This window comes from Colobus angolensis, unplaced genomic scaffold (genome assembly GCF_000951035.1).
Source record: "Colobus angolensis palliatus isolate OR3802 unplaced genomic scaffold, Cang.pa_1.0 Scaffold264, whole genome shotgun sequence".
NCBI classification, from domain to species: Eukaryota; Metazoa; Chordata; class Mammalia; order Primates; family Cercopithecidae; genus Colobus; species Colobus angolensis.
Window position 1 is genome coordinate 2,135,690 of NW_012115866.1, and position 15,130 is coordinate 2,150,819.

At 45.3% G+C, this 15,130-nt stretch overlaps 1 protein-coding gene across 2 annotated transcripts in view; it reads left to right on the plus strand.

Annotated features, from left to right (window-relative positions):
* Window positions 1–15,130, plus strand: part of ST8SIA2 (ST8 alpha-N-acetyl-neuraminide alpha-2,8-sialyltransferase 2) — a 75,152-nt gene that overhangs the window by 29,592 nt on the left and 30,430 nt on the right. The window contains exons 2-3 of one of the 2 annotated variants that reach the window (XM_011947402.1): window positions 6,587–6,649; window positions 11,086–11,214. In XM_011947402.1, the coding sequence (XP_011802792.1) occupies window positions 6,587–6,649; window positions 11,086–11,214 (192 nt within the window). The remainder of the gene's footprint in view (window positions 1–6,586; window positions 6,650–11,085; window positions 11,215–15,130) is intronic. The other variant, XM_011947403.1, reaches the window with a different exon arrangement.

Sequence of the window (15,130 nt, forward strand, 5' to 3'; positions counted from 1 at the left end):
AGTCCATTTTGTGTTGCTATAACAGAACACCATGGGCTGGATAACTTAGAAAGAATAAATTTATTTATCCTAGTTCTGGAGGCTGAGAAGTCCCAGAGCAAGGCACCAGCAGCACAGCGCCAAGTCTCTTTGCTTGCAAGATGGCATACTGAGCACTGCCTCCTCCAAAGGGGAGGACCACTGTGTCCTCACATGACAGAATGGTAGAAAAAAGTGAACCCACTCCCAAAAGTCCTCTTTATAGTGGCATTAATCCATTTATGAGGGCAGAACCCTTAGACCTAAACACGTGCCATTAGGCCCCACCTCCTAACACTGTTGCATTGGAGGTTAAGTTTCCTATTCGACCATAAATTTTGAAGGGAACAAAACATTCAAGCATAGCAGATAGTAAATTTCATGTTATATGTATTTTACCACAATTTTAAAAGTTGGGATTTGGGGGAAGAATTCTTAAAACAAAAGCCTTTGACCACTGTTGACAGCCCTGGCTCTAGTCATGTGACCGACCCCAAGTCATCCTGTTCCTCACTTTTCTCCTGTCCATGTGTCCTTGGAGTTTGTTCCTGGGCTGTCAACAGGCATAAACCCCAGTGGTTTTAAGGTGCAAATTGAAATAAAGCATTCAGTAGTCTCCCAAAAATGTGAAGGAAGAACCATCTGCAAATTCATGCATTGTGCTTTAGTTTCATCTTCTATTCTCAATACTAATCACCTGTTTAAGTTGGGTCTAGACTCAGTTAAAATTGTCAGCTCCTGAAAGCTCATTCTGAGCCTGACTCTCCCATGAGAAACTGTAAACGTGGGAAATTCTAACACAGCTAGGAGATTCCAGCACACTGGACCTTACCATACCTATAAACAACTGGGCTTGGTGTATATGTCAGAACATCATGATGTACCCCACGAATATACACAGTTATGAATTTTCCATTAAAAAATTATTAAAAATAAGATAAAAATAAACGATTGGGCTTGATTGAAGAGGCTAAGCAAAAATGCAGTTTTCAGGTTTTGCTACTTGCTTTTCACTAGAGTAGATCCAGCTGTGTGTGGTGTGATTTTGTTTTACATTTTTTTAACATACCATTTTTATTTACTATCATAGTTTACTGTGTAGATTCTACGAGGAGAGAATATAATGTCCATAGTATGAACAAAAATTGACATTCTTTTTTTTTTTTTGGAGACAGAGTCTCACTCTGTCACCCAGGCTGGAGTGCAGTGGTGATCTCGGCTCACTGCAACCTCCACCTCCTGGGTTCAAGCGATTCTTCTGCCTCTGCCTCCTGAGTAGCTGGGACCACAGGTGCGCATAACCACGCCTGGCTAATTTTTGTATTTTTAGTAGAGGCAGGGTTTCGCCATGTTGGCCAGGATGGTCTCGATTTCCTGACCGTGTGATCTACCCACCTCGGCCTCCCAAAGTAAAAACTGGCATTCTAAAATGTAGACCTTTAAAGTCGTCAACCTCTACCCTTACAATGGTTGAGAATGTTGTAGCAGGGTCAAACGGACAGTTGTTATTACTAGTATTATACCTTATTTTATAGAGTTCTTTATAGTGTGCGAAGTGTATCCCCACGTATTTTCTCATTTGGATGATCTAAGCATCTCTGTTTCTACAATTTCAGCACTCTGTGAATTATCTTTAGCAAATGTTTCTTACCCGATCGTCTTCTATCAATCAACCAGGCAGGAATCAGCAGTTCCCCATCACAAGGAATATAAGCTTATTTTAATAACATTTGAGGCAAAACCTAATTAGAAAAAACAAATCCCTCATCAATTCCTGTGATTTATTCTGGAGCCAAACATCTGCAGCCCAGTTTCTTTGAATGATAGTCTCCCTGTCCTATGAACAACTGAGAGTTGAAGCGGTGTCTTGTACAGGTGTAAACAACATGCGGGAACACAGCACAAAAACTGCAGGGACGACTTTAGAAGAAAAGCCCCCACTTAACTCTTGATTTGCTTCCTGAGTCCCAATGGGGCAAAGCCCTGTGCAAGGCTAAGAAAGTGAACAAGACAGGCTTCTATCCTGTTTTACTATAGGTTCTGTTATTATTTACATATGTCACGGCCAACGGATGAAGCGATGACTGCCAGGAAGAAGACAGTTTGTTATACTCACATCATGGGGCTCTACATAAGGAGTTACTGGGGTTGGTCCGGAGGCAGGAGGAGGGGGAAACTGGCAAGAGCCTTTATTGTGGTTTGCACAGGAAAGAATGGGCAAGGTGGGGCCAGAGCAGGTTTAGGATTGGCTAGTTTGAATAATTTCAGCAGGCTCTGCAGGGTAGGAGCTGTCGCTAGTTGCATGGTACCTAGCCAGGGGTAATTAGGGTAGGGGAATACCTGGCCCTACATCGGGTAGGGGAATACTGGCCCCCAATAAATGAGACAGTAGGGGCGTGGATTCAAGATTGCAATTTGACAGAAGCATTCCCAGGACAGTCGTTTGCCATCTCTAGAAACTGGCTAACCCTGGGAGGGGCAGTTTCTCCAGGGTCAGAAAAGCCCCAGATGTCAAAGCATTGGAATACAGAAAATAAAAGACATGGTTAACACGCCCCCACGCCACCCAAGGACTTACACTTTATTGTGGCCCGCAGGAGGAAGCTGAACCTGACACACAAATCCCCAGGCCTTGGTCTCTTCGATTGTATGAGGAGGAGTTCAGATTGTGTAAATGACAAGATTTCTGTAAAGCCTCCCATCCGCGATTCCATGAAGTAATTAAATACGAGAAGAAGGTGGCACATGCTGTAATAGAATTCAGTGCTCTGGGAAAAAAAGGAAATGGTGGCTGAGAATTGAAAATTGGGATGGTTTGGAAGGGAGGCACCGATGCTGGGTTAGGGAGTTTGCATGGAAAGGTGATGTGGATGGGCGGGCTAGTGGGGCCGGGGTTGAGGCATGGGGGATTCCTCTTCTGAGAGTCACCAAGCAGAAAACAAGAGCTCACCAGCAAAGAAATATCTCCACCAAAATGTCCGGTGCCGAGGTCGAGAACCCCTGAGTTTGAGTAAGAACTGGCATGGAAAAAGTACATGGATTTGTAGTATCCCAAGTCAGCAGGATTTGATGTTCTCCAGGACCTGGCTGGAAGCAGGAGAAGAGAAAGGCTGGAACCAGCTATTTCAAGGCATTTGGTCTCCTCTAAGCCTGGCTCTCAGGGACTGGGGCTGTGAGGAGGGGAGGTATTGGGCAAAGGGTACAAAGTTTCAGACAGGAGGAGTAAGTTCTAGAGGTCTGTTCAGCATGGTAACTACAGTTAATAATACTGTATTGTGTAATTGAAATTGCCAAGAAAGTAGATCTTATATGTTCTTAATACGCACACACAAAATGGTAAGTATGGGCGAGACACAATGGCCCACACTTGTAATCCCAGCACTTTGGGAAGTCGAGGCAGGCAGATCATCTGAGATCAGGGGGTCAGGAGTTGACCAACCTGGCCAACATGGTGAAACCCTGTCTCTACTAAAAATACAAAAATTAGCTGGGCATGATGGCAGGCACCTGTAACTCCAACTACTTGGGAAGCTGAGGCAGGAGAATTGCTTGAAGCCAGGAGGTGGAGGTTGTAGTGAGCCGAGATCAGGCTACTGCACTCCAGCCTGGGTGACAGAGCGAGACACCATCTCAAAAAGAAAAAGTAAGTGTGTGAGGCAATGCATATGTTAGTTACCTTCATTTAATTATTTCACAATGTATATAGATAGCAAAACATCATGTTACACATAGTATATATACACAATTTGTCTAATTTGTTTGTCTATTATGTCTTAATAAAGCTGGCGGGAGGTTGGGCACCTGGCAAAAAAAAAAAAAAAAAAAAAGATTAATGCATCCCTACTGTCTCCTAAGCTATACTCCACGAGCATGGGGACTATATGTATCTAGCTTGGCCAAAGCCTGAAATATAATATTACTCAAAATATGTTTGTTGAATGAATAAGAAAATAAATGATTTAGATATGTTGCTATCCTCATCCAGAGCCACCTTAGATTTCATGACAGAAACTGGGTTTGGTTAGTTGAGGTTTGCTTTTAGTACAAGCCAAATTTTGGATTTTTATAAAGTTAAATCTGTTGACTTTTTTTTTTTTTTTTGGTAATTTCTTCTCATTCTTCTAAATTTAAAAAGTCCCTCCCATACACTCCTCAGCCCTTATCAAAGATTTGATGAATATCCTCTTCTCTGTTCTTTCCAGTTTCTTGTGGGTTTCCTTCTTTAAATATTCAACTGTCTTGGCCAGGATGGCTGGGTGCAGTAGCTCACACCTGTAATCCCAGCACTTTGGGAGGCCGAGGTGGGGAGATCATCTGAAGCTGAGAGTTTGAGACCAGCCTGGCCAACATGGCAAAACCCTGTCTCTACTAAAAATACAAAAATTACCTGGGCATGGTGGCAGGTGCCTGTAATCCCAGCTATTTGGGGGACCGAGGCACAAGAATCACTTAAACCTGGGGGTCAGAGGTTGCAGTGACCCCAGATCATGCCACTGCACTCCAGCCTGGGCGATGAAGGTAGACTCGGTCTCAGAAAAAAAAAAAAATAACTGTTTCATTCTGTCTTTCTCAGAGGGTGGTGCAGGTACCCATGGTACTCCTTGTGATAATGTAAGATGATTTTAGGAATTCTATTGATAAATATTCTTGTGGTAATGGTTGTGTAGGGCTTTTATTAATAACTTTGTAATCAAGACATCAAACCTGTATTTCACAGAGGATATTGCTTAGGGTAAGGGTAAGTTTTTAAAGATGGGTCTGTTTTAAAATTTAAGTGGATAATAGTGCGTGCAGTTGATAAATATGAAAAACTGGTGATAGGGATCTGAAAATTACTAAAGTTTGGGAAACATTTGTTAAATCCATTTTTTTCTGTCTAGAGTAAGGTAACACTCAACTGTTTTTCTCCCAACTCACCACCAGATCATTAACCAACCATTCCAAACCATTTATTGAATTACTGTGCTTGACTTAATGTCTGGCCTAGCAGGTCTCCCCTCCCCGCAAGGAGTTCTAGGGTCCAGCTGGGGGCATGCGAGCAGACAGTGACCCATGGGCCATAGCACATCCAGCAATACCCTTGGGACCTGACCCAGATGAATGTGGGTTACAGGCCCGGAGCTGACCCAACATTCCCAGATCCCAACGTGGAAGTACAAGAATGCTGTTATCCCAAGGAGATATTTCCAAGGGGAAATGAGGAGGGACAAAAATAAATATTAGGCATCAAATTAAAATGAGAAGACCCAGTGATACTCTTTGTAATTGAGAACTAGATTTGTAGTGATGAAATTTGGAACCTTAAGTAAAGGAGAACTAAAGTGAGAAACTGGGTAGGTCATCATACCCTTTCTGTTGTCTAGTTATCTGCCTATGAAATGGGTGAATATAGCCTGTTGCCAAATAATGTTGAAAAGACAATTTATCTGGAAAAGACATGTACATATAAGCATGCACACATATGTGTGTGCACACACAATGTGATATATACAAGTATGCGAATCCTAAGGAAATCAGATACAAAAATCCAGACTTATAACCAGTGTGTGGATAGGTACTAACTCCTCCTGCAGTGTTCTCATTTAATGACAAGGTTTCCTTTCAATACACAGCTTCCCCAGTGATTTTAATTATTTCTTTGGAGTCCGCTAACACCTTGACTGAAAGGCTAAATGGAACTTTAAAAAATGAGAAAAGCACCGAGTACCTCCCCAAACCGCATACCCCATCATTTTTTAATTAATAAAAATAATGAATCTCACATACAACTTTTCTAAAACATGCAGGGCAAAAAGTGGGGGGTTCTCAAGGCACATGTATTTATCCATTCCCCACGCCTAATGTGTCAGTGAAGTGGGATGAAACCATGTGGCCAGACAGAATGGGATTTGGCAGAACCAAATAGAGAGTAGGGCTGGAAAGGACCTTAGAGTGCTTTTACTTCAAAAGCCTATCCTACAGAGGAAGAAACAAGGGATCTCATGACACACATACACCCTTCTCACTTCCTAGCAGAGTGACACCACTTAATACTATTTCTTTTGCCACCAAAGAGTAAATTGCAATCACTTTTGAATGGAGGCACTGTTGAGTTAACCTTGCTGCCTCTGTTGAATTTCTGGAGTCTCAAAGTTGGAGAGAATGCAATGGACAACAGCTCACTACATGTGAGTGAAAGCCAGAGAAGACAGCCAGTGGGTGCTGAGTCATGCTAGAGCAGATGCTGAGTCATGTTGAATCTTGCTATCCTGTGGGATTCACCAGGGGAGACTAATCCCCAGGGAGTTTATTTGCTGTCTTAAATGCGGGTCTCAAATGAGAACCTGGGTACTAATTGGAAGAATATTCAAGTGGGGAGGGAGGCAGGGGAGGATCCAGGAGGTCTACACCCTACAAAATGTTTGGGCTGTGTCTGGGGCCAGGACTTTGCCCATTCTGGAGAGTCCAGAATGAGGTCTCTTCCTCCCTCTGTAGTTTTCCTGGTGGGCTGTGGGATCTCCTGGCAATTGAAGAGGGCTTTGCAAAGATGCGCTGGGTTTATAAATAATGCATTTCCTTTGTCTTGCAGGAATTCGGGAGGCAGAGGTACAATCAGATCAGCTGTGAACAGCTTACATAGCAAATCTAATAGGTTTGTAAATTAGATTTTGTGTTCATTTGTTTTTGCTGTAAGGCAGCTATTAATCTGTTTCTCTTCTTTGCTGGATGGTGCCCTTCTTACTTAGCAAATAGATCTGTTTCGTTTCACTTTGGCTTTGCATTTCACTAATCACTTTTGGGGGGAGCTGTCAATGGAAGATCACATGAAATGGCCCAAGGTCTAGAGGCTACAGAGATGGAAAATGCAGATGGGTAAGAGTCACTTTCTGGAAAAGAGCCCACCCACTTTGCAATGCCTAGGACACCAATGAGCTTACTCAAACTAGCATGTTTGCTAAGCAATGGAGACCCTGAAGGGAACCAGGGTTTTCACTCAATTTCATTGTGGTAAATGGTTTGTCCAGGAGGTTAAGATGGAAAATAAAGCATTCAGAAACTTTGCTGAGACCTCTTAAAATATTTAGGGAGTCAACACAGTAATGTTAACCCCGATTATTGAACGTATGCTCCAAATTCTGAGTATTTCTACTTCATGTAATGGTGCAGAACAGTCATTGCCAGGGGACAGCTGGATGCAGGAGAGCATGCAAAGCCAGGCTTGCCCCTGGCTATGGCTACACCATGCTTCTGAGTCCCCATTCTCCATCAATGACAAGTGCCCCATAGCTATGACCTGTAGTCTTACAAGCCTGAGCTTAAGGAGCAGTGGAAGGAAGTGCCGAGTTATATGATGTAAACAAAGGCTACTACTCAAAATCAGGGGCTCGTTTCGCTTTCTAAATATCCTATTTTGGTCATTGTGGGAATAAGAGGTCCATATGATGCAGAGGATCGTCTATTATTTGTCCTTCCACATTTTTTTAGATCTCTTTTCTGTATGAGACCTGTGAAGTACATCTGTCCCTGACTCTGCATGACTGACTCGAGAAACTGTTCCCTCGGTCCCTGACATCATTGCTTCTAGCTCTCTAATTACCTCTTAGCCACCTTGGAGCTATCAATGAAGCCTGTGTTATGCCAGGTGAAATGCAAATATGACAGAAAGAAAGAAGGCCATGTGCTCCTAAGTCCCTCTCTGTTCTATTAGGAAATGATGGCCCCGTTTTGGAGAAAGAAGATCCTGCCCCTGAAGCCCAAGTCCTTGTGGTAGCTTGAGGGGCCACAGTCTCATATTAATCAAGTATGAGAAGTGGAAAAAACAGTCCTGGGATCCAGGCAGCCCTGGCTTCACCCCCGGTGTCTGCTAGCCAGGGTCTTAGGCAAGCGATTTTATCCCTCTGAGCCTTGGCTCACCCATTTAATTAGAATAATACTGCAGTGTCTTTGTGGAGTGTTTCAGGATTAGAACCACCAAATATAAGGATCTATCTAGCCCAGCACCTGATATGTTAAAGGTACTTATTTGATGCTTGTTACTACCACTGTGGATATATCTGTGGCATCATAAGAAGATCACTGGGTGGGGGGGACGGGCACGGTGGCTCAAGCCTGTAATCCCAGCACTTTGGGAGGCCGAGACGGGCGGATCACAAGGTCAGGAGATCGAGACCATCCTGGCTAACACGGTGAAACCCCGTCTCGACTAAAAAATACAAAAAACTAGCCGGGCAAGGTGGCAGGTGGCTGTAGTCCCAGCTACTCGGAGGCTGAGGCGGGAGAATGGCATAAACCCAGGAGGCGGAGCTTGCAGTGAGCTGAGAACCGGCCACTGCACTCCAGCCCGGGCGACAGAGCGAGACTCCATCTCAAAAAAAAAAAAAAAAAAGAAGATCACTGGGGGTGAAGTTCAGGAGTTGGGAGGTGAAGCAACTTAAGCCTGAGATGTACCTCTAGTGTCATTTTGGAAATGGAGAAGGGACTGGAAACAGGAGAACACATTCACTGAAGAGGAATACCTCAACTCACCAATCCAGCATGTTTGTGCAGCACAGAGCATGTAAAACCTGTGAACCGAGGTGGACCCTGGAGTTATTTAGTCCATCCCCTTTATTTTACAGATAAGAAGGTTGGAAATCTGAAGTGACTTTTCCAAGTCCACCAAGGTAGACTGCAACTGAGCCAGGGTTAAAATCCCTTAAGACCATAATGGGCTATGCAGGATGCCATCCAAATTCACCCTGGAAGGTGGAGAGAGAAACGGAATTTTACCATTATCCACACCAGCATTTATGTCTCTCCCTTTCCAACCTTTACCATCTTGTGTCCTGGAGAAGTCTGGAAACCTTTCCTGGAGGTTTCCGAGCAGGTCCCCTCTCCAAGTATCCACAATAGAATTCCTCTGCAGCTCCTTCTTTCCTGAGAGCCTGGTGCCATCCCATGTGCCCCAGTCTCTGAGAAGCATCGCCCTAGACTGAACCCACTTTAAGCCATGAGATGCCAGGGACCAATCACTGATTTCTGATGAGCACATCAGCTAGCCTCTTAGGACGATAACTCCTCATCACCAACGTTAAAGCATTTCTGTTGTGCATGCCTACGCACTTGCCTACTGAGGTAGGCTTCAGTGAAGCTTGGGCAAAGCCACTAATTCTGTGTCCCTGAGGTCAGTGCCCCTGCCTGTGGTCTGCATAGAAGTTGGTGGTACCAAAAGGATGCAGCAATGCCAGCTCCTGCTAGAACCTCATGAGGTGGCAGCCAGTGGGTCATGCCAGAAACATCGGTGCTCCTTTGAAAATTCCAGAGCCTCACGAGATGGGTATCTGTCTCTTCTACACCCTGTTTCTATAAATGGGCAATCTGTGGCTCAGAGAGGTAAAATGATTGACCCACAGTCACACAACCTATGAAATCTTTCCACTGTACCCTCTGCTTCTTGTATGAAAACAGTAAAAATTTCAAAGGGTTAGGTCTTGTGTACCCTCTCAGAATCTCCCTTAAGCCTGCATGCTAGGAAGAGTTCCTCTGCCTTACTCAAAACTCATCAATTCTCTATCCTCTGCAAAGTTACAGATATTTGAGTTCGAGACAAGTGATATCAGCCAGGAGTCAGAAATACTGAGGAATGGAGGTGGGTGGGTGAAGGGAACATGTGAGACAACATGCACCCCTAAACGAATTCCTTCTCTACCTACAAAAGTCAAAGTAGGTCCAGGCATGGTGGCTCATGCCTGTAATCCCAGCACTTTGGGAGGCTGAGGCAGGCAAATCTCCTGAGGTCAGGAGTTCAAGACCAGCCTGGACAACAGGGTGAAACCCCATCTCTACTGAAATACAAAACTTAGCCGAGTGTGGTGGCGTTCACCTGTAATCCCAGCTACTCAGGAGGCTGAGGCAGGAGAACTGCTTGAGCCTGGGTGGGGGAGGTTGCAGTGAGCTGAGATCGTGCCACTGCACTCCAGCCTGGGTGACAGAGTGAGACTCTGTCTCCAAAAAAAAAAAAGTAGAGCGTCGGGTTTAGAACTCACTAACAGGATTTCATCTTTTTTAACTTGGCTGTTTCAAGATAAATGAAGAGGACATAGATGTTTGGTTTGAACTCTTGAAAGCTTCAGAATTTGTCATCACAAATCCACTTATTCTAACTGGGAGAATCTGCTGTCAGTACAGACAAAAAGAACTTTGGATGTGACCCACATACATCTGTGTGCATCCGGCAGCAAGCCGGCTGACTCTTACACTGCCTTCAAAGATAGAATTGTAACCCAGTTTATAGAAACCTACTAGCATAGATTTCAAGCGTCTAAATTCAAGCCAGTCCTATAATACCTGGTGTTCCTGAGTCAGAAGGAAAGGGGGTGTTTACCCAGAATCATGATCCACCCAGGGAATATGAAGCCAGCCAGTTCTTTCATTCACCCAAGGCTCCCCCAGGATCGATTTCAACCTAAATTCAACAATACTTATTTATCAGGTACCCGCTATGTGAGACCACTAGGGAATATAAAGTGAATGCTGGAGATCCCTTGCTTACAGTCTCCTATGAGGGACAGACACAGCACAGATGACTGTGTAACAAGGTCTATATTTCAAGGAGCATCTCAGAGTTACCCTCAAGAGAGTGATGGGGCCGCCAGGGAGGAGGGGGAAGCCACAGGCTACAATTACATTGTCCTGGTATGAGTTCTTGTTTTCTCTTTAAGTTTGGAAGCCCATGATTTGATACTTTGTGGTTCATATACCTGCTTCTTGTAGAGTTTCTTATCAATAGCTTGAATAAGAAATATTACTCTTCTGACAGTGACTGCGAGGTTTTACCAGGAAAAAAAAAATCACTGGGGGAGGGGGAAGAAAAATAGGTTTATCACCCTCCTTCCTGTCTCCAAGAATGTATGTAGGTTATACCTGAGGGACAGAGTTTGTGCATTACTGGAAGATAAATAGACTTCCTTCTCTTCTCAGGTAATAACTGCAATTTTGCTCTTCTGGAGAAGTTTACATTCAAGCCCGTGCAAAAACAAAACTATTAGACTTGTCATCGGCTTGCTAACACATCATGTCTACCCTCTTCCTTTTTTTTTCTCCTTCCAGAGCTGAAGTTGTAATAAACGGCTCCTCATCACCAGCTGTTGTTGACAGAAGTAATGAAAGCATCAAGCACAACATTCAGCCAGCCTCATCCAAATGGAGACATAACCAGACACTCTCTCTGAGGATCAGGTACTGGTAATTACCTACAGGACAAGAAGTAGACTTGGTCTTCAGCACACACCGGCAAATTGCCGCTCTTCATCATCTAAAGAAGTCAGGATAGAAATAAAATGTTTACCTCCCGCTGAGGCAGGTTTCATCTGTAAGTGATCAATTGGAAATAAAAACCCCAGACAAGCCTAGCGGCCCAGCCTGTGCATTTGGTGACTGGGGCCAGGCGGTGGCAGGAACACCCGCTGAGGTCCTGGACTCAGAAGCAGCAAACATTGAGTCTCGGGTCAGCAGCAGAGGGAGCCTGGGCAGTGGAGGCCACAGGTGGCTGCTTCTTCCCAGGCATAAAGAGTCCTTACTTGTTGGGGCCTGCCTGGGATTCACATCCCCTTTCAGTGACAGTCCTCCAGTTTCTTCTTGGAGAGTTGCTCCCTCCCTCAGCCTTTGTGGCTTGCGTAGGCTGCTTCTCCCCCACAACATGAAAATGGAAACCTAGAGCCACAGGGGCATCCGGAGAACCCAGGAACTGACAGGACACCCAACCAGAAAGCAGAGGTCTGTTTAGCCAGAGAGCAGCTCTCACCGTGATCTATGCAGAGTGACGTTTTCAGAGCACTGCAGGCGTCATGGGGTAATGGCAATGGGGAACCATAGAGAAGGAATTACAACTTCAGCATTTTGCACACTTAGTTTAGATGTAGCCATGATTGACCCAGCAAATATTTGTAAGTATAATCCAACTATTCAGTTCCAGGCATCATGCTGGGGCCCTGGGGGTGCTCGCATGAATCAGACATGCTAGGTGGGGACACGAATATAAGCAAAGACAAGACAACGTGGTATGACATACACATTAGGTGGTGCTGCATCTTACATATATATAGATGGAAATAAAGAGGCCATGCTGAGCAAAGAGTCGTTCATTTTGTAAGAGGACTAAGAGGACTGGTCAGGAAAGGCTGGCCAGGAGCAGTGAGTTTTGAAGGATAATTAGAAGTTCACCAAGCTGCTTCCCACATGCACAGAGTCTGTGATCTGGTGCTTGTGAACAGTGCTGCAGGAGCAGGAAGCAGGGGGCACGGAATAGGAGGGTAAGGTTGGGATGGTAGCCAGGACCAGATGGGGAAGGCCTTAATGACCATCCCAGGCCATACCACGGGGAGAGAGGAGAGCAGCCACCAGCAATGGCACCACGCAGAGCAGGGAGTTGCCCCTGCCACAAGGCTCACTATCAGAATGGAAATGCCCCTGCACCCTAGTTCTTGAAGCTTAGTTTTGGGACCTGTGCAGGGCTGGGGATTTGAAAGGCATGAGCTCTGGGGACCTGGAAGCTGAGAAATCATCAGAAGTAGCTGACTCCCTGCCACCCTGCACTCCTTACTCAGCGCCTCTTCAGAGGCCTCCTGGTGGCCCTCTATCCCCCTCACAAATCCCTAACAGCTGCCCCCTTTGATCAGGGGCACCGTGGAGTCAGCAACCCCAACTGCATTGGTTCCCTAGGGCTGCTATAACAAATTACCACCGACACGGTGGCCTAAAACAACCGAAATTTATTCTTGCACCGCTCTGGATGCCAGAATTCTGAGCACCCCCTTGCAGGCTCCAAGGGAGAACCCATCCTCTTGCCCTTTCCAGCCTCTGGTGGCCGCAGAACTCCAACCCCTGCCTCCATCTTCGTGTGGCCCTCTCCTCTGTGCCTCTGTCTTCTTCTCTTCTGTCTCCTATAAGGACACCTGTCATTGAATTTAGAGCCCACCCGGGTAATCCAGGATAATCTCATCTCCAGATCCTTAAGTTAATTACATCTGCAAAGATGCTCTTTTGAAATGTGGTCACATTCATAGGTTCCAGGGGTTAGGAGGTGGACATATATTTTAGGGGGGTCACCATTCTCCCCACTACACCACCATGAATGAAATCCTCCTGCCAGTATGAGCTACCCATGGTCCCCAATGTCCCTTTCTCCAACCATTGGGTAGAGAAATAGCTTCCCCACCCCTCGTGAAGATGAGACTGTCCTTCATAAAGACCCTGCAAACACAGTCCCCTCAGGAGCAACAGCGTACCTTCCCCCAGAGGGAAAAAGAATCTCCTCCAGCTTCAATTAATCACCAAGATTATTCATAATAAAAGATTCTGCAAGTGATTTGGAATGATGTTTAATAATTGATGGTAATTTCTCATAATTAGTTAGAAATTAATTCACTCACAGAGGTGCTTATTTATGGGCTTTCTAGGGGCTCTCTTTGTTTTTAAATACCTTGGGGTAAGTAATTGCAAAGGTTTCAGCAATTTCCCAACTCTATTAGTTTGTCAAGTCATATAATCCTTGGTAAAGCAGAGTAAATAAAAACAATGCCTCTGTTTTCCATCAACAGATACGAATTATTCTGCAAGGGTGGTTTCCCCTACATGATAGCAAGAGATGCAGGTCATTAATAGGGAAAGATAATAGATGAGAAGCATCAAGCTTACCAAGCGTTCTAGCTGCCCCCTGACTTCCCCAGAGGTGCTTGCACCTGGACACACATTAAAGTCACCTGGGGAGCTTTTGAGAGCAATGCTGACAACTGGGCCACTCTCAGAATCAAGATTTCTCACATGTAAGCCTGGAGATTTGAAGGATTTAAAGGTTCCCCAAGTGACTGAATGTGCAGCCTACTGGAATGTACCACAGGTTGTGAGCATCTCAAATCCAGCAGGCTTTCAGGCCTCAGTGTTACTATCTGTGAGATGGGACAGCCATCCTGCAGCGTCTCACATTTGCAAAGGGCATGAAAATTCTGCACCTCCAGGACTCTGAAAACAAAGAACAGCATCTTTGTATCTGTTTGAGATAGGAATTTGCAGCAGAATATGAAATTAATTTCAGCTTATCTAGGTACCCAATTTCTTTCTCTTTATGACTGGAATCATTTCTAAAAATCTCGGGTGATTTAAACAGTTCTTTAAGTAGAACCCCCACCTAGGATTCTCAGGCTCCTTAGGGGAAGCTGTGTGTTTCAGGTGAAGCTTTTTTGGCAAGTCCAAGAGGACACCCATCCCTTTCCTGACCCCACTCGATCTTTTCTTTGTGTTTTGCTAGATGATTCGATTCGAGAACTTTCTCTAAATCAAAGCTACCCTAGAGTCTAGAGAGCTGTCCTTTGTTCTGAAACAACCTGGTCTCTGTGGGACCATGAAGGGGTCCATATTTATAATCCCCCCCATAAACACTAGATAGCAACTTGAGGGGGGGCAGCAAGCAGACATGCTCCAGCTTGCAGGATGGCAGGCCATCCTCTCAGTGTCTCAGAGGCGGAAAATGTCCATACACGTCACAGTATCCATCCCCCCAGAAAGCTCCTTTGCCCAGAGAAAGCTTCCGTGGAAGAAAATGGGCCAGTAAGGAGTGAGAGGCACCTGTCATCTGGCTTTCTGCTCCTAGACTTTAGTATCCTTTTCTCAAAATCTAGGAAGTGTGGGAGTAACAGAGAAACTTAGATTTTGTACCTAACCGTTCATTTTCATCCCTGTCAGAGGGTGGCCCTAAATCCGCCTAAGAGAGTGAGAGTAATGTAAGGTCACCAAATGTCTGGGTGTGCCCCAGACTGAGGGGCTTTCAGGGACATGGGTCTTTCAGTGCCTAGGCCAGGCAGTCCTGGGGAAACTGGGGTGATGGGCCACCCTTCCTTCTGGGGCCCGCTTGAGGAGCTCACCTCCAGTCCTAATGGAGTGATTTCCCAGAGCAGTTTTCACCTCGCAAAGGAAGAGGGTGTAACCCTGGCAACCCCCATATTGGCCACCACCATAGTTGCTTCTGGGCCACTTCTGACGTCCCTGCCTGGAACCCGTTCTCAAGGGCATCTGAACTCTCAGCATACTCTGTGTGTTGGCTGGGCTGCAGCCACCCTGCAGGACGACCCTGGATAGGAAAAGCTGGGCTGGCAAAGGG